The following is a 27610-nucleotide window of genomic DNA, read 5'->3' as shown; positions in this document are numbered from 1 at the left end:
TTGGCCCGGTGAAGTGCGAAAAAAACATACAAACAGATAAACTTATCAGTATTTCAATAAATCATGCCTCTTTGCAATGGGCCTTTTGCAAAAATTCATTTACAGTTAGGTGGGTCATTTAGTTCTTGAGGTTAAGTTCCACTCTCAGCATTGAGTGGCCCGCCAAATGTGTTGCAAAGTGCAGGGAATGTATCAATGCTGTATTAGTGACTTAGGACCACGTGAAACTGTTGCGAAATTCTGAAAACTGCATGATCAGGAGAGTAAGGAGGTTTTTTTTTAATTATTAAAATTGATTAATTAGACTAATTAACAAGTCGAGTTGAAGCCTTGCTGGCAGAGAAAGTAGGGCTTGCGGGCCTCCCACGCAGATCAGAGTCCGACCCCAGCTAGGTCCGTCCTGGTTGTTTAGCCAGCGAAGTACATGGCAGATGTCGGCAGTTGGGTGCTCCGTTGTCCTGGGTTACGCACGGCCTAGTTACCGCTTCACCCTTCACAAGATGTCTCTGCTCCAGGCAGCTCGCAAGTCTGCCGTTCTCAGGCGATAGCTCACAACCCCTCTACTCCCTCGCTCGTCACATTCGTTGCTGCAAGTCGCTGAAGTTAGCTTTCTCGGTGGCAGTGATGAGTCACGTAGAAATAATTTTCATTTTATGAGTAGAGAAAGTATTTAATGATTTTATTTTTTAGTCCAAATTCGTTCTTTAAAACAGAGGATTTCATTGCCATTTTGTAATATTTACTCCAGCAAATTAGTGGTAAATTGAAAATACTGCATTTTATAATAAAATAATCTGTAATACTTTAGTCTAAAACAGATACATTCACAATAATAAAATCAAATCAGATATTTTTTTTTTCTGATCCATGCACTTTGCTACCATTTTTTTTTTCCAGAAATAACAACATTCATTTAATTTCAGACATTAAAATAGATATATATATTTTTTAATGATTAGAATTAAGTTTTAGTTAGTTGCTGCTAATTCCATTTCATTTCAGTTTTGTGCGATGTTTTGACATGACTTCAGTGGATTTCAATGTTATTTTGGTTTTATCGCAATTCGCCATATAATCTTGTTCCTAGCGACAAGACAAGAAGTTCTGGCCTCGTCGCAGATCCTGGCATGACCTGTTCATTATTTTATGAGTACACGAGTTGATACCCTTGTGGTTTGAAGTTATATACAGTTACGTATAAGCCAACACCAGTCCGGCCATCCTGGATTTCAATATACCATGATTTCTAGGGTGGTTTCTTACTACAAGCATTGGCCAATCCCTTCCCCAATATTCGTGTTCAGTGTAGTTTTGTGCTTCAAATAAAATTTAAAAAATAAATGTATGTGTGTATTAAATCTAAGTACAGTAAAGTCTTGATTAACCATGTACTTTGCAACACTGTTGGAACATTTGTTTAAGGACATAGTTGTCATCATCCTAAAAAAATATTTACCCCAGATAACTCATTTACTGGTTGGGTAAATCATGGAGTGACATGAAAGGATCCACACTGAAGAAAAGTTGGGGAAACCTCAACCCAAAAAATTATATCTCTGGGTCGACTGAAAAACATGACGATTTTACTTGTTCCATCCGTGTTCGCAGAGATTTTTTTATCTGAGGTTGCAGTGAACCACATTTACTTGGTTAATGTTCTAACGCTACTGTGTTTCGCCTAAGCAATTGTGTGTCATAAAAACAAAATGGGTGATTGTGCTCATGTACAAACGTTAGAAGTTAACACTTACTTGGCGTGGTAAAACAAATTAACTTTTAATTTGCATGCAATTAATTAATAGAAATAAAATAATAAATGGACTGGAGGGATGTTATAAATACAGTTGGTAAAGTATAAATTGAATCAAATTAAAAAATTTTTTAAATAAATACGCAGTATTCAATATTAATGTAAATGTGTGTTTAAAATCTATTATTTAATTTAGTAAAATTATCTAGATAAATTTTTATTAGTAATGAAAATCAATAAATATGCTAAATGTTTATTGTAATTCATTAGTTTTAATGATTAAATAATCTAACATATACCCTGTTATTATCGCATAATGGTCACACCTATATTTTAGGGCGTCTTTTTACTCTCATCCTTTTTTCATAACGTGCCTAAAGAAGTACATATAACTTTAAAAAAAAATGTATTAATCTCTACTTTGTAACCATGGCATCTGTTGCACGAAGAGATGTGGACTGAAATAATTAGCGGATGCAACATTTGTAAGCAACTATAGTTCGATTTGAAACGAGTCGCGACAGTAACCAACCTTCACCCACCACAATGTGTATTATCAGACTGTCCTCTCAATGTGCGCAGGTGCGCCAACTTACTTCCTGGCCGCTCCAGGGTTACCAAACCACAATGCCCTGCAGGGCGGGAAGTTTAAAATGTTCAAAGTCTATACACTACACTAAACATGCTCAAACTATATACACAGAACGTCGGAACAGCATCATCACACGGCAGGTAATATGAGATGGGGTGTCGCAGGGAATGGTTTAATCTCTACTTTGTGACCACGGCATCATCACACGGCAGGTGAGATGCGATGGGGTGTCGCAGGGAATGGTATAATCTCTACTTTGTGACCACGGCATCATCACACGGCAGGTGAGATGCGATGGGGTGTCACAGGGAATGGTTTAATCTCTACTTTGTGACCACGGCATCATGACACGGCAGGTAAGATGAGATGGGGTGTCGCAGGGAATGGTTTAATCTCTACTTTGTGACCACGGCATCATGACACGGCAGGTGAGATGCGCGGGGGGTGTCGCAGGGAATGGTTTAATCTCTACTTTGTGACCACGGCATCATGACACGGCAGGTGAGATGCGCGGGGGGTGTCGCAGGGAATGGTTTAATCTCTACTTTGTGACCACGGCATCATGACACGGCAGGTGAGATGCGATGGGGTGTCACAGGGAATGGTTTAATCTCTACTTTGTGACCACGGCATCATGACACGGCAGGTAAGATGAGATGGGGTGTCGCAGGGAATGGTTTAATCTCTACTTTGTGACCACGGCATCATGACACGGCAGGTGAGATGCGATGGGGTGTCACAGGGAATGGTTTAATCTCTACTTTGTGACCACGGCATCATGACACGGCAGGTAAGATGAGATGGGGTGTCGCAGGGAATGGTTTAATCTCTACTTTGTGACCACGGCATCATGACACGGCAGGTGAGATGCGATGGGGTGTCACAGGGAATGGTTTAATCTCTACTTTGTGACCACGGCATCATGACACGGCAGGTAAGATGAGATGGGGTGTCGCAGGGAATGGTTTAATCTCTACTTTGTGACCACGGCATCATGACACGGCAGGTGAGATGCGCGGGGGGGTGTCGCAGGGAATGGTTTAATCTCTACTTTGTGACCACGGCATCATGACACGGCAGGTGAGATGCGCGGGGGGTGTCGCAGGGAATGGTTTAATCTCTACTTTGTGACCACGGCATCATGACACGGCAGGTGAGATGCGATGGGGTGTCACAGGGAATGGTTTAATCTCTACTTTGTGACCACGGCATCATGACACGGCAGGTGAGATGCGCGGGGGGTGTCGCAGGGAATGGTTTAATCTCTACTTTGTGACCACGGCATCATGACACGGCAGGTATGATGCGCAGGGGGTGTCGCAGGGAATGGTATAATCTCTACTTTGTGACCACGGCATCATGACACGACAGGTGAGATGCGCGGGGGGTGTCGCAGGGAATGGTATAATCTCTACTTTGTGACCACGGCATCATGACACGGCAGGTGAGATGCGCGGGGGGTGTCGCAGGGAATGGTATAATCTCTACTTTGTGACCATGGCATCATGACACGACAGGTGAGATGCGCGGGGGGTGTCGCAGGGAATGGTATAATCTCTACTTTGTGACCACGGCATCATGACACGGCAGGTGAGATGCGCGGGGGGTGTCGCAGGGAATGGTTTAATCTCTACTTTGTGACCACGGCATCATGACACGGCAGGTGAGATGCGCGGGGGGTGTCGCAGGGAATGGTTTAATCTCTACTTTGTGACCACGGCATCATGACACGGCAGGTGAGATGCGATGGGGTGTCGCAGGGAATGGTTTAATCTCTACTTTGTGACCACGGCATCATGACACGGCAGGTGAGATGCGCGGGGGGTGTCGCAGGGAATGGTATAATCTCTACTTTGTGACCACGGCATCATGACACGGCAGGTGAGATGCGCGGGGGGTGTCGCAGGGAATGGTATAATCTCTACTTTGTGACCACGGCATCATGACATGGCAGGTGAGATGCGCGGGGGGTGTCGCAGGGAATGGTATAATCTCTACTTTGTGACCACGGCATCATTACACGGCAGGTGAGATGCGCGGGGGGTGTCGCAGGGAATGGTATAATCTCTACTTTGTGACCACGGCATCATGACACGACAGGTGAGATGCGCGGGGGGTGTCGCAGGGAATGGTATAATCTCTACTTTGTGACCACGGCATCATGACACGGCAGGTGAGATGCGCGGGGGGTGTCGCAGGGAATGGTATAATCTCTACTTTGTGACCACGGCATCATGACACGACAGGTGAGATGCGCGGGGGGTGTCGCAGGGAATGGTATAATCTCTACTTTGTGACCACGGCATCATGACACGGCAGGTGAGATGCGCGGGGGGTGTCGCAGGGAATGGTATAATCTCTACTTTGTGACCACGGCATCATGACACGGCAGGTGAGATGCGCGGGGGGTGTCGCAGGGCGAGCGACTGCCGGCCGCTGTTCTCGTACGCGCTGGAGCCGGACGCCCCCCACCCCTCGGCGGTGCGCAGCGTGCTGCCCCTGCCCGTGCTGCAGCGCGTGGCCGTGGGGCTGGCCAACGGCCGGCTGTTCCTGGTGCGCAGCGACCTGCTGCCCGTGTCGCCCACCGCCGGCGAGGGCAGCTTTGTCATGACGGAGCTGGGCGGCGGCCCGGTGCTGCACGCCGTCACCGCCGTCTTCACCGACAACCACAGGTCAGAGCCCCGTCGCTTCGTTCCGTCAACGTTGTTTACTTATTTCTTTGTAGTGAAAACAAAGACTTGCTGGTAATGATGGAATAGACTGAAAAGAGAGTGAGAGAGAGTGTGTGAGAGAGAGTGGGAGAGTAAGTGACAGAGAGTTTGTGAGAGTGAACGAGTGTGTGTGTGAGCAAGAGAGACAGTGACAGAGAGTGTGTGAGAGTGAACGAGTGTGTGTGTGAGAGACAGTGACAGTGAGAGAAAGAGTGACAGAGAGTGAGAGAGAGAGTGTGTGTGCTGCATATGCGTGCGTGTGTGTGTATATGTACTATATCTGTGTGTTTGTCTTTTTATGTATGTGTGTGTGTGTGTGTGTGTATATAAACACCTGGATACTTCATAGAACGCCAATCACTGCAGCTCATTCTTGCTCGTGTGGTTGGTAGGCCCACTTCTAACAGTAGCACAGCAACTCCAGTCTCATTGGCCCCGTCAAGTGCAAAAAGAGCTTCTCTCAAGAATCACAGTGCCGGCGATGAGTGACACTGTTGGGGTATACACAGTTTAGATAGTAATGCTTTAGTCAATGGGTACTGATTATCTTTTACTACACGTGATAAACATCACACAAACGGCAATGCCCTACGACATACGTTCTATAACCGTATTCAGGGAAAAACACAGGAGTGGGGTTCATAGGGCCAGTAATGAGAGATACGTTGAGAAAAAAAACATGGTGTGTCAAGTAGTAGTTAATTTTACCCATGAAATTTTAAATTTTGGCACCACTAGGTGTGTGCTCCTAGTGGCAGCTGAATACAGTGCCTTTTGAAGCAAGTCGGTTTCGGTTGTCAAATGTGCGACTGCATTCGTCATGCCAGATGCATCTCACGGGAACAGTGTCTGTTCTTTGTTTCAACTAATTTATTCCGGAGGACCATAAATATATTAAGAGTCTGATTTAGTGAATACAACTCTGACAACGAAACGATAGCCAAATAAAAATCAAACGACCCAACTGCACGCGGCCCGCCATCATGCCGAACTGTTTATACAACACGCCAAAAGGGGCACAAGTAACACTTCACACAACAAGGACATAAGTCACAAAGTCCGAACAGTGTCTGCTGGCTTGCTCGGAGAAAAATTAGTGACCGATTTCCTAAGACATTTTAATGCTCGTTTCACAATAACAAATTAACTAATAAATGCCTACCGCTGATTTTATATTTGCTGCTTAGCAAAACTACTAATTTTATTATCTAAACATTTTTAAACGCTATACATTTTTAAAAATTTGCCTTTTTTCATCATATTTAAGAGTTTAAGTGTTTCAATAACAAAATCTGTAGTCAATAGAAAGGTTTTGATCATGTGGAACATAATGGTTTTTAAGGACTTAAGTGACCTTTTTATTTTTTTGAGGACTTAAGTGACCACCATGACCCAGTAGACACCCTCTGATACCCATGGACATCTCACTTTGCTTGCCCCTAACTGCAGACATACCCTTACCTACAAAACATTTTGCATTTGGGCAATAGGTTGAGAGGTCTGTTAGAGCAACCGTGAGTCTGTCTCTTTAGTTCTGAGCCTGATTTATTTTAGCTTCTCAAAGATTGTGTTTAGCACAGCTTAATAAGTCAGCTGCAGAACTAACAAAGAATTAAAACTAGTATTTTTACAGCAGGATTTTTATCTTGATCCTATCATTTTCTTACAATGTGTACGAGGTTGTTCTACTTGAGGGATTATTACAATCTCAAATGTTTACTTTTTCTCCCAATAGTGTGTGGCACGTTTTGTCTCCGTCCATTCCAGCGTGTGCGAGTTGTGGTGTGGGGAATCGCACGGGAACATTTCCATCTACACGATTCGAGACAGCGTGGTCACATCGCACGACGTGGTCAACCACTACGAACCGGTCATCGAGAACATCGACGTTCTGAACTTGGTCTCGACGCAGAGCCCCAACTACTGCGACACGGACGATATCTGCGTGTGCTCGTACGTGTACCCAGGTGGGTGCGCCTTCGGTCTCCTGACCAGCTGCAATCATACCAACTGTGTCTTTGCCTGTATACAGAATTTCAAATACCAAAACAAATAATTTATCCCCATGTTTAACTATAATTAAAATTGTTATATTTATAAATAATAATGTTTGCATGCATTCACGGCCATCGTCTGAAGTAGCTTGGCTTCTGGGTTGTAGCCGTGTCCTTGGCGAATAATTCACCGACGTTTCGGTCGACGTTGCAGTCGCCATCATCAGGTAACTGCTCCCTGATGTTGACGACTGCAATGTCGACCGAAACCTCTGTGAATTATTCACCAAGGACACGGCTACAACCCAGAAGCCAAGCTACTTCATATTTCTAAATAACAAATGTTTGATTGTATTTGAAGTTCAGTGAAGTTGTTGCATATTGCCTCGTGATCTATCTAAATTAATTAAGGTTAATAGTCATTGTTGTACAGAGTAGTAAATTTGTATGTACCCAGGTTTAATATGTTAGTGGGCCCCTGTGTAATAAGACATTTATTTATTTTAACATGTGCACAGCTAACAGTAAAAAGGCAGTGGGATAATCTACAATTTTTTTTTATCTTGAAAATAAGCAAATAATAAGTACTTTATTGAGACTGCAAAAAAATTCATTAAAAAATTGAAAATGGTTTTCTTTTATAGTTGTGTTTAGGTTTTTGTAACCATTAATATTTAATGTATATTGCTAGTATACAAAAGTACAAAAGCTAGTACAAGAGTTTGTTAAAATATTACCGTTAAATTGTCTTGCAAAAAAGTTTAAAAAAATTTATACTCTAGCTATTCAAATTTAATATTTGTATTAAAATTAGATTAAAACTTGAAAAACTGATATTTTCAAATGCCTGGTCTTCTCACATGCACAAACTCGCTGAACAGTTTGGGTGGGTTGCTCACGATGTGTGGTTCTGTCCAGGCTGCGTGGTGTACCAGTGGGACGTTGCAACCAGAACTATCATCAACAAGTTGGACTGCTCCAAGCTCATCCCGTGCTCGGAGTCCCTCAAGTCCATCAGCATAGAGGAGCACTTGAGTCCTGGGAAGTGTCAGGTGAGAACGACCGTCATGAGTTGCGCCCCTCTCGATACGGATGTCACCGTGTGCCAGCATAGTTTACAGTGGTTCATCCGAGTAGTTTAGGATAGTTAAAACATGACGAGCCGCACACGTCTGTAATCACTAAGCCGTCAGCCCCTCTCTTTCTTATCGCGTATGCGGGCAGCCGCGGAAAGCCGAGATCGTCCCTTCGCTCCTTGCCAGGGCGACCACGCTGCCAGGGTGACCACGCTCGAATCTCCGGTTGCCCGGGGCAACCACGCCGAGCCCTCCCGACCGGCCTCCACCCCCCGCCTGCCCCCTCTCCCACCAGACTGGCCGAGTGCGCACGCCGCTACAGCCGCCTGTAGTTCCACGAAGCGGCCGGCGATTCCCGGGATTCATCCCGTGACCACATCACTCCCGGACCCTCAGGGCGGGTGTAAAAGGGCCAGCCCTTAGTCCAGAAGGCCAGTCACTACCATAGAAAATGGATGGTATAGAATGGAATGTCCAATGTTAACAACCGGGGACAAGTTTCAGCGCTCCGAGCGGAAGCGCAGCGAAATACGCAACGCTTAAGAGGCACAAGTGAACGCTTATGTTTACATTGGTTTGTTTATTGTCTACCATGCCAACACAGACATACACAAACACACACACACAGAGGCACTCGTTTAGAAAAAATAAATAAACTGCTCTGAAAAGTGATTTCAGTTGAAAAATTTGTATAAAATAAGTACGAGAATTATTGATACACAGTAAGTTGCATAGTGCGTTCATGAATGTTTTAAGTTTTAAAAAATCATAAAGTTAATGTTCTTTTATTATTAGAAAGATTATTTAACCTGTTAACATAAATCCCGACTCTTGTTTAGTAAATATGTTCCTGCCATGGTTTGCCACTACCACATCCTAGTAGGCGTGAGGTAAACTAGCCCTGAAAGCTTCTAGCTTTTCTCTCCAGGGGTGCTGCTGAGTGCTGACATAATGGATGGCAGAATGCAAAATGTAAACATTAGCTCGGGCGTTGTAATTATAAACGTAATTAAGTAAGCTAAAAGCTATTAAGGTAAATTCAAAATTTTGTTTTTTGATTAATTACATTATTAATTTGTCACATACTAATTAATTGCATTGTATTTAAAGTTACAGAAATATCGTTGCTATTGTGCGCGCACTAGAGCATGAAATATTGCACAAAAAATTCATAAAAAATGTAATAAAAAATAACAGAGCAGAATAGCAGAACTTCTAGATGTAACATTTGATTGATTTAGTTCAGATTCATTGTGAAATAAGTAATTGTATTCAATAATAGTTAATAAATAAAACTTATTAAAATTCAAGTTCTTTCATACCTGTGGTGCCGTATTTACATCTTCTTGTGTTTCTTTCGGCTGCATATCAAAATTAACTTTGCTTGTTGGCACGAAACACTGAAATTATAAGAATGTTAATGTGAACGTTATCAATATGCTACCAAAATTTGTTATTTATTCTAATTTGAATGAAATAAAAATGAACATATAGTTCAATGGCCACCAGCAAAGTGTTCAAGCGTGAAACAATTTTTCTTAGCTAAAATCCGACTTCCTGAAATATACCAGGAACTTAATGCATGTGTATTTGCAGTAGATATTTCAACATTTAAAATAACGAATTAAGGTTCAATGTGTCGTTGTCATCATCATCGTTATCGTTATACGAAGACGAATAATTGCTGACCTACGCGATGTACTCTGGTGGAAAGGAGGCGACTGTGCAGTGTAGTGACGAGTGTCGGCGCGACTGCGCAGGTGAAGAGCTTGGCGATGCTGGACAACGAGCTGTACGTGGGCACGACGTGGGGCTGCGTGGTGGTGGCCGAGCGCTCCTCGATGCGCCCCATCACGGTGTTCCGCCCCCACGAGGAGGAGGTGCAGGCCATCGTGCCGCTGCCCGCCCTCTGCCAGGACGGCGGCCGGCTGCTGGCGACCGTGGGGCGCGGCTACCGCAGCCTCGTGGCGCGCTACACGGACACCGTGGCGCTGCCCTCGCCCCCCGCCGCCGGCCCCGAGCGCGACCGCTCGCGCGGCATGTACGCGCTGCTGTGGCACACGGGCTCCTGGGCCGCTGCGTGAGCTGCCCTGACCACGCCCGCTAAACATGTTAAATGATGCCTCGTTGTTTCAAGAATCATTACTGTTAGAAGAAAGCGGATTTTTATTAACGATGTTATTGGTATTCACAGGGATACAGCCTACGGTATCTGAAACGTTTTACGAAATACGTACGTCAGTAAATATGAGAACAAAATGTGCATAGATGCAGACTAGCGATATATCTGTTTGGAGTTGATACTTTTACATCTGCCCTGACCGCGACACCCTGAACAAACTTGGACCGGTTGCAAACACGGAGAATCAGCGTGACGAAACAACATGCAACCAGTCCAAAAGGGTGGATACCTACGACCGTAGGCCAGCATCCCGGTAAATAATAACTACGCTCATCGCATCTAGAGGACCGTAAAGCGTAGAAAATATATTTAAAAATATATATTTAACGGGTGTATGGATGTCCATCTATCATTGACCTTCCTGATCGACGAACCTACGTTACCTGGAAGTTAAAACTGCTGGTCAAAGAGATTTTAAATTATTCACATTCCCTTGAAGATCTGTTGAGCGAATTCGCGAAATGTTAATGGAAAAATGCAATCTCTGCTTTCCACGGCAGTCAACTAGTGACTTTTAGGCGGGGCGCACACAGGATCAGACGAGATGTGACACAGCATGGCACAACGCCACACGCTGCCTCGCGACAGCGTAAACACCGCATTTTCTTTATGTTATTCCTTTCCCACATTCTTAAAATGAAATTGTTGTTGTGACACTCCTTCAAAGCTGGATTGTAAAAAAAAAAAAAATAGTTTTTTCCCGTACTAAAAAATACTAGTCTACATGCATCCAGCTCAGTATTGAGAAAAATTTAATCAAAATAATTTACAAGTGAATACGTAATTGCTTATTTTAAATTAGTAATGAAAAACAGTCTTAACTGATCAGCCATAAACACAGTTCAACATGCCGTTGTTCACATTTTTTTATACTTGCATATGCGTAAAACACTGCAACCATCGGACAGTCTGCTCGTGACGAAGTTGGAGCAGTCATTCGATGTCACCTCGTATCTGATCGCGACAGTTGCGTCGTGCCACGTCGGATTGCTCGTTTGTAAATGTACGGAAGTCATTTCGGACAAAAAGTCGCACCGTGTCGTGCCGTGCCTCGTTCTGTGTGCGCCCGGACTAATGGGGCGGAGCTATCTTAAAACTCACAAGCGAGATGTGTGTGAAAGTAGAATCTTCAATGAAACTTGGAGAACAGGTAGTGAGTAAGCATCTGCATCGATGACCATGTTACCACATAAGGTATGTGCCAGAAAACTGTAGGCACAATGCCTTTCATACAATAACCAGATTGTGTGAAACAATTATTAATCAAATGGATCAAGGACTCCACGATTTGACATCAAAAGGGAACAAGGTATCGCAATAGTTTATTTTTTCCTCAAGAAAGTTGATCGATACATAGCCAGGTAACCTATTTGAGAAATTAATTTAAATGTTTTTTTTTTATATTTTATTTAAATGATATAATAAAATATTGTTTAGAACTCACTGTAAACAAAACAGCATCACAACAGTCCTGGAAAGGGTTTTAGACTTTTAGAGTAACTGCTTTACATCAGCCCAGTCCGGGCCAAAATCGAACAAAAGCTCTATTCTGTTGGTCCTTACAGAAGTCATGAAAACTAGACCTTCGTGGGTGGTGTGTGTGCACTGTTACAAAATAGTTTAAAGTAGGTACATACTATAGATTATATTTATTTTTTAAGGTATTTTGCACATTGCAGTTTCTCGCACATTGCTGCATTGGTTGTTGGAAAGTATTTTTTGTGAAATGCTTCAGTTGTACCAATTCATTTACCGTTGTGTGTGCACATTTTGCGCACGACGTTTTGTTGGTAGCATGTACGATGACGAAGGGACTGCAGCAAGGAAGGGGGATGTTATGAAGTATTTTGTCTGGCTGTGATAGGAGCAGGTTTTATAATATGTAATCCTGGTCCATGACTCATTTTGATCTTCATAATTTTTATTTTTTTTCAGTGCTAGATATTTTAATTGTGAATTATTGTTATTACTGTATGAAATTAATGTTTGTTTGTTGTATGACTGACATTAAAATTCCCTTTAAGAAATTAGCTATTCAGAAATGTGCTTGGTAAAAATAAATTTAAAGCCAACTTAAGACTAAAATTTGACAAGTCCTTCTAAGTCATTATCTCATTGTGTTTGCTCGAGATTTGTTCTGCAGTTTGATACTACTATATACAAGTCTAGTCACAACCAAATCAGTATTAGATGTTTTGGTTTATTTTGTTTAATTTTAGTGCAGCTAGAACTTAGGTACATACCTGAAATATTCCATAGCCTAACAGAAAGTGAAAGATTCTAGCAACACCTTTTTACCAAGCTACTTGTATGTACTATGTAGCATTTTCAATATTTTTATAATGTTTATTGGAATTTATTAATTTTTTTTTAATTTTTAACCAAATTGTACTAAACATTGACATTACAACTTTATATTTTAGTAGGAGCCAAAGACACTAGACAACTTTGTAAATACTTAATGTATGTTTACAAATATATAGGTTCTGTGATTAGTTACAAATGTGTTTTTTATTATTGTACCATATTTGTGCAACGTTGATCCCTGGAACCTTAATTCATTGGTAATATATAGGCTTGTGCGAATATTCAAATTTCAAAATGAATAGTTTATTATTCATATTTGATTCAATTTCGAATGCTAACTTCTAAAAAAACTAATACGTATTCAGGCATTTACAAATACGGCTGTGCAGGAACTCGAAAGTCTGGAGTAGTTTCTGGATCATAAAATACTTTCTCGTCGGGCGAGAAAAAATTTTTCAAGGGATTTTCATAATGTTTTAGGGTTATAGTTTATTAGAAGTTTTTTTCTACATCTGGCCACGTAAAATTTTGAGAAGACTAGATTTAACAGTGATTCGGACCCATTACTAACACCCTTGTTTTCAGCTAAAGTATTTTACTGAGAATACAGTCCAGTAGGTCGTTAAAAATAGATTAGAAACTGACAGTATACTGATAAGGATAAATATGTGTCCATAAAAATCAAAACACTGCGCAGGTGTTAAAGTTGACAGTTCTCGGATCAGAGAGTAGAAACACGGCATGCCAGCTCTGTGATTAGTTTAGTTCAGACAGAGATAAAACTTGTATAGATCTTGTGGAAAACATGTGGTCGCATACTCACAGCAATGACTCCTAAAGCCTAACAACCTACGGCAACACATTTTTCTGGCGGATAATACGCATTGAACGACCGAGTGGATACAGTCGCATACTCGCACTCCTAGCATAGTGACAGTTCAGGCAATTATCTTGTCCCAAGCGGCACAAAATATGTCACACTAAGAGGGGGAAAACAACTTCGCTGTTTTACCTAAGCATACATAATACATACACTGAGCAGAAAATGGAAAGGAACATTCTAAGCAGCTACTGTGTTCCTACACTTTAGTTAAAACAAGCCACAAAATATAATCCATAAATGTTAATTCATGTTAATGTAAATAATGATTTATTTTCACATAGTGAAAAATCCAAACAAACAAGTTCAAAACATCATATTTAACTACAAATTAAAACTGCTCAGTGTACCTTTCTTTTTAAACCCACCCTCTTGAAGTTTCTCACACATACTGCAATTGCCTTAGATATTTGCTTTGCACTGTTTATTAAATTTTTTTTTTTTTTTTTTTTGGCACATCCTATTATGATTACCATGAAAAATGATTATTTATATTTTCCTTTCAAAATTTGAATATTTCAAACAAAATTTTACATATAGGGTAGTAATTGTAGCTGACTTAACCTAACCAACCTTTCACTTAAGCGTTATTTATCCCATTTACCAAAAGAATGTACACTACACATTTACTTTTTCTTTCAATAATATGTATTTGTTAATTTGTTATATGTGAAAAAAAAATTTTTGTGTGATTTTAATTCTTAATATTTTAATTTGATATTCCTATTTGAGAATAATTTTATATTCGAATTTGATTCAAAGTTTAAAAAAAAACTGATTTTCGCACAGGCCTAGTTATTTATTTTAGTTTTTAGTAATATTTAATATTTTTATAGTTTTTCTCACCTATGGTACATCAAATGCATAATTCGTTTTAAGTACAGTCAATTGTTAATTCACAATTCCTGGACTAAATATTTCCATTTCATGAGTTCATTTTTAAGGAGCTTTAAAGTTGAATTAAAAGTTTAAGAATCTTAAATATTTTTGCAAAAAAAAAATGGAAGAAATCTAAATGCATGATTGCAGCTCAAAGCGATGAAATAGAGGCATTGCTCCTGTTTATTGGCACATCAGAACACAAAAATAAACAGGTGATAGAACTGTCAGAACTGCATCCAACGTGGGTTGGAACCACCTTGTGACATACTCTTGCTAACACCTGAGGGAATATGGCATATGCTGAATTTCATCAATGCAAAAGCACACATTAAAAATTAAAAATAAAATTAGCCTCTGATTTTTTAATGATTGTACTATTATTAGTGTTTTTAAGTTTATGTGATTACCAACTTTGAATTGATATTCGAATAGACAAGTATTGAATATTGATGCATATTGTTAGTGTGTTAGTAAAGTTTTTGCATAAAAAAAATTCAAAACTAAAATATCTGTGATTATTTAAACGAAATTGGTCAAAAAATAAAAATAACTTTAAAAAATAAAGAAAACTTTTAAAAATCTTGAATCTATTCAGTATGATCATACAGTCTTTAAAGTTACTTACCGTATTTATGCAGATATAGGCCGCACCTTTTTTCCAAAATTATGATCCCAAAAATTAGGGTGCGGCCTATTAGTGAGATAAAAATTAAAAAAACATTTTTTCCCAAAAAAAAATTTTAAATTTGTCAATATACAATTGATTAAACTAATTTGCAATGCATGAAAGTCTAAAGTATAAACAAATAAGTACTTACATGTAATAAAAAAAAAAAAGACACGACTCACCTACAATGTAAACAAAGAATGGGCCGCTGCCGATCGTCCCTAACCTCTCGTGATGCACCATAGCAGCGGGCTGGCAACTGCCGCTCACAAAATAGTTTTCTTGAACATTAGGTAAAGTAGTATTTACAATTGTAAATACCCCACCTTTTTTTTAACAAAGTTTGGAGCTGAAAATAAAGTAGGTCCGGGTGTTTACACGTAGACGTCATTATTTGCGTGTGTTTTTTTTTTATGCAAATATTTTGACTAGAGATGCATTACTACTGTGAGTTTATAAAAGAAACCATTAAACGTTATAAACTTACTTGGAAGTAAAGTAAATAAGCTATAGAAGCAGACCTGCAAGTCCGCTTTGTTTACAAGTGCCGTGCAAAGTGCGTTACTGAGTGCCAGGCGAATGTTGTTGCCAGCGTCTGATGCGCGCGCAACTACCTAGGTAGCATCTAGGCTCTAACAGGCGGAGTGTGGGGTAAGGTGGTGATTGCGATGTTGCCAAGTGAGTGTTGCCGTAAATAATTTTTAAAATCTGCAGTTGTTGAATAACGCACGCTCTTATCGATGGCGCGCAGTTGCCACGATCGCTCTGTGAATAGGTACGTACTTCGTGATTGCCGCTCATCAGCATTTCAGTGCGGCCTCTTTTTGAGATATTAATTTGTTCTAAGACTTTAATCAAAAATTTAGGGTGCGGCCTGTATCCGCACACGGCCTATATCTGCTAAAATACGGTACATGTAATGCTTGCCATCACAATATATTTTCTTTATAGTCAGATACTTAGAGGTTTTCTGCTTCAAGAATTTTCTCCAGATTGAAATGTTTTTGTTTGAATACGAATGGAACGGAAGCGCTGTCAGTACTCCAAGTACACGAGGTTCACGTCCAGGTTGTTGTCGCGGATGATGTGGTTGATCTGCACGACGCTCTCCGGGGGCACGCTCCAGCCGCCCAGGTTGCCGATGATCCCCAGCATGGGGCAGCACTCCATGAGGAGCAGGACGGTGTTGGCCGTCAGGTTCCGGGCGCCGCCCACGTAGAACACCTCCAGGCTCTCGAAGGACGTCCTCCGCAGCACGTCCTCCATCTCGCCGTCCGTGATCTCCAGCACGGAGTCCACGAAGAACTCCTTGATCCGCGGGCAGCGGGCGAGCACGTACGTGACGGACAGGGTCGTGACGGCGGCCTGCGACATCTTGAACACCTCGAGCCGGGGGAAGGGCACGGGGTCCCTGTGCGTCAACGACGGGACCTTGAGGCACTCGAAGGTCACCAGCCGGGGGCACCTCGCGGCGATGGTGTCGAGGTGCAGTGCCTCTCCCCGCCCGACGACGAGCTCCAGCGAGGTGAGCTCGTTCTCGTGGCGCTGCAGGAACCGCTCCAGCTCGCCGCACGAGAAGGAGTTCAGCTTGAGCTGGCACAGGTGGGGCAGGCAGCCCAGGGAGGCGATGGCTCCCGACCGGGGCGTGTCCACGTACAAGGATTGCAGCTCGGGGCACAGTCTCGATATCAGCCGTAGCCGGTCGCCGTCCGTGGAGGTGTCGTGCACGTACTGCAGCATGGTTCGCTCGACCGCGGCGTGGGCCAGAGCGCTCCCCACGAAAGAGTAGCAGCCCAGCGACACGAGGTTCTGCAGCGCGTTGATCAGCAGGGCGACGTCCGCGGCCCTGACGTTCTCCTCGCCGGGACTGCCGATGCTGAGCACCTTGAGGGGGAACTGCGGGACGTCTCGCACGCCGAGCAGGAACGCCTCGATGCCGTCCCTGGAGATGTCCGTCTCGCCGGACACGTCCAGCTCGCACAGGCGGTGGCAGTGCCGGCCGACGGTCGCCAGCAGTTCGTCGGTGGCCACGTGGGGCATCTTGAGCACGACCAGGCGCGGGAGGCTCCTGACGACCTCCGTGAGGCGGTCCAGGTGCTCGCCCTGGGGCCACACCCCCCTGAGGTCGAGGTGCGTGAGGCCGGAGCCCTGGGCGGCGATGACGTCCAGGAGCGGGGCGTAGCTGGGCTCGGGGAACATGCCCGTCGACAGGGCCTTGCACTGGGGCCTCAGCAGCAGCCGCAGCACGGACAGCCGCACGTCGGGGTCCAGGTCCTCCCGGCGCAGCGCGCGCTGCATCACGTCCTCGCACACGGACACAGGCACGTCCCGGAAGTGCTCGGCCAGGTCCTGCGCGGCGCACGCGCCCTCCGCCTCCGAAAGCGTCTGCATGGTGAACACCGTGACGACCAGCGCGTCCGTCACCTGCTCCAGCGTCATGTCTCGCAGAGACGGCACACGCAGGAAGATTGGCATCTCCCCCCGGTCGCCTGCAACACATTCTCAAGGGGATAGAGAAAATGTTGCTATCCGAAGGAATGTTTAAATGAAGAAATTTTTCAGTATGTGAGGCTTCAATTGGAATCAGAATTTTGGAGTAAAATAATTTTTACTACAAATGGCTAAATAAATATTGTGTTTATTTACCAGGAATTATTTTACGCCATTTGAGAGATGTGTTATAGTTATAGTAAATAACCGTGTAGAAAAGAATCCAATTTATATGGTCTCGTAAGGTCATTGGAAATGGAAAGACCAACACGTAGTACAAACACTAAAATTGTGAACTAATAATTTTCAACTAACCTGCACACTTTAAAAATGTATCCAAAGGCTTTGTCTTCTGAAGGTGGCCATTTGGCTGATGGTTCACATCATGCGAGCGTCCGTACCGACCTCGTTTGCAGCTTGGACGGACGGCGGCAGACACTCCCAGCCGGGTGGGTGTTGCAGGGGCGCTGGGAGGGCCGACATCTGTCCGCTGGCTATTTGCGGACCTGGCCCGCGGCCAGCTCCCCCGAGCACAAGATCCCTGGTGTTGTGATCCCGAGACGCGCGAGACTTGGCCCGATGCCAGCAGGTCCGGACGAGGGAGTGTTTACGCTGCGTGCAATGTTTCGCAACAAGCACCACAGGACCGCGGCCAGGATTCTGTTCAACCATTATTTTTTGACGTGACGTCTTATAAATCGATGAACGCAGGCTACACGCACGAAAAAAGCATGACTCGCTGTCACGTTCCGCCTGAGCCGAACGTGCAAGAACCTGCCAACCACCGTGCGAGAAAATCTTCTATGATATCAAACAGGGTTAAAGCGGGCTTTTTAAAAGCAACAATTTAAAAAATATGATTTGTTTGTCCAATTTCGTCATTTCAAATTAACAATTTATTCACATTGATTTGATTTCAGTTTATTTCTATAACTAATTGTTCGTGATTATATTGAAACAAATTATTAAAATTAAATACAACTATGATATAGAGTGCTTAAGTTTTTTCTTTTTTTTTTCTTCTCTTCTCAGTAGTTGAAACCAACTTATTGTTATCTTGCATTTTATTGAACATGTCAAAAAATTTCCAGATTACAGATTGTTCCCCAGTCCGAACTTAAGCAAGCCTGCTGTTTATTGTGCCCTTGTTGAAATAATAATTGGGTGGTCTTACAGGGTGCATTAATGTCCTGAGATTGGGATGAACACATTTGCCGTGTTCACCTAAATATAATACTAGGATTTAAAAAAAAAAAACTGTGAAAATTAAATGTGGGGGTTGCATTATAATCTTAAACTTGTATATTGAAACTGGAAACAGTTGTAAAACTACACACACTGCTTGTAAACTGCATCACCCATGCCACTCTAGCCCGGGGCTTGCTGGACCCCTGCACAGGCTGACAGATGAGAGATGAGAGATGCAGGATGAAGGAGAGGTGCAGATGAGTTAGTGACTGGGTTCTCTCTACTCCTCTTTACTGGCTGCTGGCATAGCTACCCTCCCGTCCTCTTCACCCTCCCACCACCCTATGTCACCACATTCTCTGCTTTCTGAACAGCTGCTTTTGAACTAGTCACTTTTTATAACTGCCCCTTGGTGTTTCAAAAGAGAGCAGGTAAATCCCTCTGCTGACGAAATCTTGAGTGTTACGTACTTGAATTGCACATTTCAATCCATAAAGTCTTTTTCTTGAACCTATGACCAAAACGTTTGGGGTCGCATTATGTTCAGATAATTGGCTGAGTAGGACATATTGTGCAACAATGAGTCAAACCTCTATTTTGATGGTTGCCTGAGGTGATGTGAAACTACTTCACAACACACAGAATAGAACCATTTGTTATTTTGAAGTGTAAGAACTTGAAATCTAATATGAATGATAAATTATTAATTCTGATATTTGAAATTTTGAATATTCGCACGGGCCTATATGTAAGTGACAGTTGGGAAATGGGTACCACCACCTGCCACTGGCATTGCATTTTTAAAACAGTCAAAAATGAGACAAGTTAACACTACCACAAAACAAAATAAAGGTTAGCATATACAGCATGTGCGTACACAATTACTTTCCCGGCCAATTCCTGACACGTGGGGATTTCCAGGATGAAAAATGTCTTGCAAGGATTGAGAAATGGGTGTTGCGATGTTCGTTTGTCTTCCCCGCACAGCAGACGGCCGAGGCAAACACCGTGGACTCATTCAGCGATGACAACGTCGGCGTTGCTTGATGTCAGTTTGCACTTGGCTATGAGTAGGGGCAAAAGTATATGGTGAATCGAGATAAAACAGAAATAACACCGAAAAAAATGTTAATATACGATATAACACCGAAATGCAAGTTATTACAGCAAAAAACACTGAAGTGCAACAAAATTAATTAACAAATTAGCATATTTACTTAAAACTCAACTCAGATCACAATAATTGTTATCTTTTTAACATATTATTAAATACAATGAATGTGATTCTTTAGCATGGAATATTTACCAAAATATATGCACTAAATATGTACGTTGGAAAAATTTTGTTTTCTTAATTTTATATTGCAACTGTTTGATTACTAAATAATTGTTACATAACAATATTGGTACAATTTTCAAACGCACATACACTTGCTGATTTATTTGTGTTGTTCCCAGTAGTTTGACATGCTTGTTATTACAAATTATTATATTGTAAAAGTGCATCATTTATCAGACAAAATGATACTGTTTATGTAAAGTTAAGTATCATTGAACAAGTAAGTGGTGTATTTGTTGTAAATGGTGATATCTTTATGAATAGAAAGAGTTCATAAAAATTAAAAATGATAACTCCGAAATCTTCTGATTTAAAAACAAAACTGGTCCTAAAATATAATCATAAAATCTCGTCTCCAGCTGTGAGCGCTGAACAGGATGTCCACATTTTGGAAAATCAGGGAAAAGGGAATCTGAAATTGGCCAGCGACTGTCAGGAAGTTTACTTGAAACCTGGGAAAACTCATGGAAACTCCCCAGTGATAGTAAATCAAGGAAAAAATTGGTTGTCTGTAAAGTCGGTTTACGGACGATAGTTTAACGTGACATCATAACAAAACATTGATGAAATAATTGCATACTTTTGTGAATAAAATTGAATCATTTTTATTGAATTTCTATGAATACAAAGAAGGAGTGAAATTAAATCTACAATTTAATTGATAAATTTACTTTTATTTGCACTCATTAATTCAAATATGTTTATTACTTTAACGAATAGATTATTTTAATTATAACTTTTATACATGTTTGCTATTTAACTTCTTCCAATCTGTGTTATTCTGCTAATGATAGGACGATGACAGGATAAGTAGGAAACGAATGGGAGTGTTTCAAGTTTAATGTGCCTCGAACAAGTCAAATCGATGGTTGTTCCAATCGAGTGGAAGAGAGATAGATGCGGCGCAAGCGTACAATGAGCGTAACGGGACAATATGCTCAACGGGACACTTTTTAGTGCGTGCAGCCGGCATTCATCGATTTATTAGACGTCACGTCAAAAACAAACACTGGCCGTTGACTTGGAACGATGGATGTCCTCACTGTGTGTACTCTCCCAGGTCTGGCTGGCACAAGTTAAGTAAAATAGAAAAATACGTCCACCTTCCGATGCCTTATTAAAAGTATAATGTTTGATTTGGTGGTGAATTAAGTCATAACAAGCTTTACCTATATCAATTTAAATAACTTATTTTAATGCTTACACGGTTAGGTTCTAGCAATCACTGTTTCACATGAGCCGTCTTCTGTTTAGACCACAAAGTGGAGCGATAGTGACAGGTACACAAAGAGTTTTAAGAAAAAATTCAGAAGGACCCCAAAAAGTGTTATTTCTAACATGTACACTTAAATTTAAGACCAAGGAATTTTTTCGATTAAGAACTGTTTGGGTATAAAGTCCTTATTTTTTTTTGCCAAGGACATTACACAGAAACTTTTTTTATACTTCAATCAAACAATTACTTTTTTTTTAAGTTAATTGGTTTTAAATATTATTTCTTTGTTTGAATGTAGAGTCTCAAATTATTATCCAACAGGAACAACAAAGATTCTTTTTTATTTTGATCCTGCTTTTTTCCATGAGTTTAAGGAAATTATTCCTACTGTAAGAAAGTATGTTTATGTATTGTGTAATAAGGTTTGTTTTAACGATTACTATGCTGTTCTCATTTTAGACTCTCTTCCGAGTCCAAATGAGAGTCATTGCACAAAAAATTAATCAAAGGCTTCTATGTGGGACAAATAAATAATTTTGCAAGTCAGTTTTAAACATTTTAATTTTCTAGTAAAATGTTTTTATCAATGAAGATACACAACAAGTATGTCAATGAATTGAAAAAGCGATGTAGTATTGCGAGAGAGCAAAGACATCTTCAAGCACGTCACGTGCAGGGCGCTGTTCTTGCAGCCCGGCTTCAAGCCCTCATGTTCCTGTTGACCTTCTCGAACACATCGGGGAACGCCTTCGTGCTGTAGTTCCTCTCGCGCACCCGATCGTACAGCGAGTGGTCGAACATCCTGCGGTACTCCTCCTTCGTGCGGTACGAGTACGCATACATCATCTGGAAACTGAGGCCCAAACATCTCTGTGGGTGCGCGTCGCTGAATGCTGACAATACACTGATGACGACACTTGTACTTATCAGTACAGCAGAGTTACTGACTAACCAAGTTATGTAGACTGCGGCAACCTCGGATAAGCAAAAACCTCGGATAACATGGATATGATAACTGATAAGGAAAGTTGGACCGTCGGTATCATGTTTCAGGATGCTGTATTTCCAGCTTTCCTTTAGTGTGGATTCTTTCATATCACTCCATCATTTGCCGAACCAGTAAATAGCATCTTTAAGGTTAATAATCTTAAGGCTTTCAAAACTGGTTCAATCATTTTATAGGTCCTCAAGAAAATAGTTCAACAGTCTTTGCCGGTAATGGCGCTTCAGGTCGGTTCGGATAGTACGGAAGCTGGTAATTCTACCTTCAGATTCCTTGATAGTGATCACCAGTGTTTACTGTTTATTTTGTAAAATTAAATGATACCGTAACAGACCATCCCGACAACCTATTTAAATATATTGTACTGTCCTAAATAAGTCGGAAATTCTCCCTAAATTTATAAAGAAAAATGCACACCTGACTTACGTGAGCATTAGAGAAATTACAAGAAAAAACAAACTATACAAAAGACTAAATAGTATGAATACTTTAAAAACATAACTGTTTTATTTTGCATTATGGAAATTTTCTGATATTGTACAATGGTTCAAAAAATTCTTATAAATGACACATTTGTAAAGTACAAATTGAAGAGTGGCAAGTTATTTGATTTCCAGGAATATGTTGCCAGCAGAGAAGAAAAAGCAACCAGCAGTGAAGAGAATACGAAATGCAGTGAAGGCAATAATGATAGAGACCCACCAAATTTCAAGATCAAAGATTTCATTTAAAGGAATATTTTAGTAATATTGGTGTTCCACCCTAACTTGTTGAATAATTTGTGTATAAACTATGTGGCCAGCAGATTTCCATGAATTACCTATATTAGATTATTTGCAACAAGTAAATGTTTTGTATTATGTATATTTTTGAATTTACTACTTTTTTTCCCCAAACTTTAAACTGAAAAGCAATAGGTTATCTTACATTTGAAACAATGCAGTATGACAACTATTGTTTGAGCATTTTCAGTTGATTCTTTACGCTTCAATTTATGTTTTATGTCGCCAGAAACATTTTTATTTCGAACAAATCATAACTCTACCCGTTACAGATTTGTTTTTTTTTTTTTTCCTCTTTTTCATCTGGGCTAGCTTATCAGAAACTGTGAATGCATTTGCAGCTATCTTAACACTTGGAATCAGCTCCTAAAAATCAACCTACAGCCAATCAAAATTAACCTTGACCATACTCCAGCATGTTTCCATTAAATCTGACAGCATGTTAACAGGTAGTTTCATACAGTAATGTAATTAAATAATAAAAAATACTGAGAAAGGATTTAAATGTTTTATGTAATAATTATCATGAAATATATATGGCCTGGCACATCCATCAGTAATATCGCACATGCACACAATAAAACATGCATGAAACAAATGTGTGTATAATTTATACCAAATACGTACTAGACTTTATGAAATACTTCCTTCACCCCTCAATCCTATACAGTAATTAGAAGAGTATTCGTTCTCTAAATAATTTTAAAAAATACACAGGTTGGCAAACCACTTGATTCTTAAAAAGCTAAAATATGTTTCAGGATTTATATTTTTAGTAGTTAATAAAAAAAATTATCTTATTACATGAGCTACTTGAGCGAAATTTATCGTATGAAACAATGACACACACAATATTTCGGACGTGTCATTCAGTTTTTCTGCTTCCGTAGCAAACAAATAACATTTCTGAGATTCCGGAACTCGACGTCTAAATCAGTAATAATTACGGAAAATCCACAGTAGTTGGCAGCACCGTGAAGGCTTACATTTAAGTAGTAGCTTCTACTTTTTAAAATCAAACTTGGAGAAAAAAAACTTGCACTGAAGTTGGCCTTGTACGCATGCGGGAAGGTGTTGCAGTTGACGACAGGTTTTTGGAAGAGAGTCAAACTCAGGGCCCCCACATGGCCGGTGCTACTGTTACTAAATGGGGCCCGCGAAGGAAAGAAAAAAAAAGTAGACAATTTTAAAATAAATCACAGAAAACAATTAAACAGTAAGGCCTAATTTTAGTTACCGAAGAAATATCACACCAGAGTGATATCATTCGGGATATGCTGTGCGTACAGAACATGTCTGAATCTACAACTGTGAAGTAACAAAACCACCACCAATTGACGTGACACCATGTTGACAGTGCAGAACACTTACACTCATTTATTTGCCATTATTCAACATAAATTTACGTTGACAATCTAAACACTGACTTAAAACTAGTTTCAATGTGTGTTTGCAAAATAATTGTGATTAAGGTTAAGAATTAATATAACTAAAACAATATACATAGAAGCCAAATTGTTTTTAAAAATCTTTTTAGTATAAAAAAATGGGGGGGGGGGGGGAGAGAACATCATGACCTCTAGTAACTGGGCCCACAGAATGATGTGGGGGGCCTGGTCCCACTCACCCTTTGACCTTCTCCACGAAGTCCTCCAGGTCCCGGGTGTCTCTGACGGCCTCGAAAGGGCGCCGGGGGATGCCGTAGACCCCCACGTCCACGTACATCTCTTCCTCGTCGCCGGCGGGGTGCACCATGCCCGGGTCGGGCGGCAGGCTGAAGGGGCACAGCCACAGCGGGTACACCTGCGCGTCGCAGACACCGCGTTCACTCTCCTCCGTGGTCGACTTGCCAGACCAGCCAACATCCACGTGGTTTCACCTGCTGCTAAAATGTGACGTTTATTTATTGAAGTGAAAACTTCTTCAGCCGCGTTGAGCGATTTTCGGTAGGGGGCCAAACTTGTGGGTTGGCGTCACCGACATGCTAGTGACGTGTTGCGCCAGACTGGCGACGTACATGTACACGCATATACACATACTGATGCATTGTACCTATATACTCGACTTCATCATGTGCGTGTTGGACTCTTTTTTTTTTGGATGGGTAAAATCTTGTGAGTTCGCGTCACCGACATGGCTGTAGTAGCAGTAAGTGAAGTTAATTTGACCACGTCTATACATGACCTAGGTCTGACATCACTGGTAAGTCATGGCTAGGTAAAGAATTTTTACTTAATTTTTTACATACCACTGACATCTGTTGTGACTAAAAAAAATGATGTAAGGATAAATGATATGCTGACATCGTACTGATATAATACCAAAATCATTTTCTTACGTACATTTGACGTAGATATGATGTCATAATACACATTTAAAAACAAATTTTTATGTTTTCACTTCTGTTGACAGTCCCCATGACTGGCTTTTTTTTTCTTTCTTTCCCCCCCCCCCCCCCCCCCACATGCTCACCAACAGTTGGGGTCTTTTACGATGGGCACGACACATTAATACATGAGATGATACATGAGGTGATAGTGCTTAGCCATTCAAGAGAGGTGCTATATGACTTAGCCAAGTTGTGAATACACCATTAGCTGTAAGAAGAGCATGTAAGGTTCTACATGACCATGGAGCTGATCAAGTTGAAATCGTCCCTTGGAATAGTCACCATGATGAAACTAAATCTCACCGAGACTGTGAGAAGGACTACGATTATCAGGTTTTGTTGTAAAATATTATAAGAAGAACAATTATGGTATTTCAAAGTGTAAAAATAGTATGTAAAGTTTTTTTATTTAAATTATTATAAAGTGTTAAAATGTATTGATAACATAGTATCAAAAATGTCATGCTTACATAACACTTGGATCTTCATGTTAACGAATGTTTGATTTTTGCATAAGCATATGATTTTTTTGCTTTCATTAGTTTTTTATACTGCACTAACTTTATTATTTGCCAGAGGTTCTTCTAATTGTTAAGAATCTCAATTTATTGAATTCTAAGTCTGTTCATAGCTTTGAATAAATTTTTTATTTGTTTTGCTTTACTGGAAAATTGTTTATTTTAAATGAACCCATTAATATTAGGGATGTTTTTTTATCTACCTTTAATAATTTTATCACGTTTTGAGATATGTATTTTGGATGCTACGACCAAAGAATTTTTTTCGTCACCTAACTATATTTTTTATAAACTGGGTAGTTCAGTTTCAATGAATTACGCTGTGCGTGTAGTGTCACGTTTACCATATTTTTGACGTACAAATTTGCATCACCAAATTATGTAAGTTTTGAAACTATCAAGTGTGCATAGTTTATATGATATTTTGATATATAGTGAGATAGACCAGATAGTTTAGGATCCTATTATTAATGTATAGAATAAATAGTATTGGTGAATTGACACTATACCTAAATTAATTCACAAATAAGCTATTTTCATACCACCACAAATAAACATATAGAATTGAAAGCTGGTAAAATTTAAGCACTTATTCAACTAACATACATTTGCCGAGCACAGCTAAGTACATACCTCCACAGTGTTGTGAAACTTCTCTATGGAATCCTTGATAGCTCTGACGGGAACCAGCATGTCCTGGACGATGTGCTGAGTTTCGTACAGCTTCGTGAGTGCCTCTGTTTCCGTCACTTTCAGCAGCGACACCTTCGGCGGCATCATCCAGCCAAAACAAGTACCGAAACAGGACATTGTTGCCGAACAATATTATATTCTGGGGACAAAGAGACAAGCTTTAGTGAACAAGTAAGGCATTTTATCCACTACTCAGTGATTACATTCTTATTACATAAATCAGGCAACAGAATTATAGTTTTCGGTAACAAAATTTTCCAAAATATTACTTATTAAAATGCATTAGCCCTATGATAAAACCAAATATTATTTCCGGTCGGTGTTAATTTTACACATTGTGATGGCGAGTTTTTAACTTCTATTGCACAGTAGCAGAGGTTCCATCATGTAGTAATCTTAGTAACACTGCGCATGCGCCACTATAGGGTGTACAAGAGCACAGTTAACACAATAAACACACACTGTACCATAAACAAGTACATTAAATATTTCACAGTCTGTTGATACCTCAACTTCCCAGAAGAGGGCCCTGGTGTGTCTGTGGTAGTAGTCCCGTAGCGGAATGTACTCCACAGCTGGACCGGTTTTCAAGAAACCACTGACATGCTTGTAGAACCACGGTTTGTACCACTTGCTGATGACGTTCAACTGGAAACAAACAATTTGTTACTCACACATGTTGTGGTGTATTCATTAAGCAACTAAATTTTTTTATTATGTGCACTTTTTTCCTTTTCAATTATAATCAAAGTCAAAGACTTTGCTTGGAGTCCAAAATTAATTTAAATCTTTTGATGCATTAAGAAAATTCTTTAGTTACGACTGATCGCTTGAATGGAGGTAACATAAATACATCCTGCATACGACACACTAAATAATTACAATGTTGGAAACTTTTGCATGTAAACAAATTGCCACTGCTCGTAATCAAAAATCAAACAAAGTAATAAG

At 40.7% G+C, this 27610-nt stretch overlaps 3 protein-coding genes across 10 annotated transcripts in view; 1 reads left to right on the top strand and 2 right to left on the bottom strand.

The window, feature by feature from the left end:
• Positions 1–14937, top strand: part of LOC134528516 (leucine-rich repeat serine/threonine-protein kinase 1) — a 193720-nt gene extending 178783 nt beyond the window's left edge. For all 8 annotated transcript variants that reach the window (XM_063362195.1, XM_063362197.1, XM_063362200.1 and 5 more), the window contains 4 exons: positions 4760–5014; positions 6821–7020; positions 7966–8099; positions 9884–14937. In XM_063362195.1, coding sequence (XP_063218265.1) covers positions 4760–5014; positions 6821–7020; positions 7966–8099; positions 9884–10207 — 913 coding nt within the window. In that variant the 3' untranslated portion in view covers positions 10208–14937. The remainder of the gene's footprint in view (positions 1–4759; positions 5015–6820; positions 7021–7965; positions 8100–9883) is intronic.
• Positions 14938–15961: 1024 nt separating this feature from the next.
• On the bottom strand, positions 15962–18011 carry LOC134528517 (uncharacterized). Its single transcript, XM_063362204.1, has 2 exons — positions 17847–18011; positions 15962–17530 (listed from the first exon to the last, which is right to left on the bottom strand). The coding sequence occupies exon 2, from the start codon at positions 17514–17516 to the stop codon at positions 16077–16079; it is 1440 nt and encodes a 479-aa protein (XP_063218274.1). The 5' UTR covers positions 17517–17530; positions 17847–18011; the 3' UTR covers positions 15962–16076.
• Positions 18012–21817: 3806 nt separating this feature from the next.
• Positions 21818–27610, bottom strand: part of LOC134528515 (delta(24)-sterol reductase-like) — a 20772-nt gene continuing 14979 nt past the window's right edge. The window contains 5 exon segments of the mRNA XM_063362194.1: positions 21818–22127; positions 24687–24862; positions 26600–26755; positions 26757–26798; positions 27167–27307. Of these exon segments, the coding sequence (XP_063218264.1) occupies positions 21974–22127; positions 24687–24862; positions 26600–26755; positions 26757–26798; positions 27167–27307 (669 nt within the window). The 3' untranslated portion in view covers positions 21818–21973.

Source organism: Bacillus rossius, chromosome 1 (genome assembly GCF_032445375.1).
Source record: "Bacillus rossius redtenbacheri isolate Brsri chromosome 1, Brsri_v3, whole genome shotgun sequence".
Classification (NCBI taxonomy): Eukaryota; Metazoa; Arthropoda; class Insecta; order Phasmatodea; family Bacillidae; genus Bacillus; species Bacillus rossius.
The sequence above is the reverse complement of the archived record's forward strand: the minus strand, read 5'-3'. Positions and strand labels throughout refer to the sequence as shown.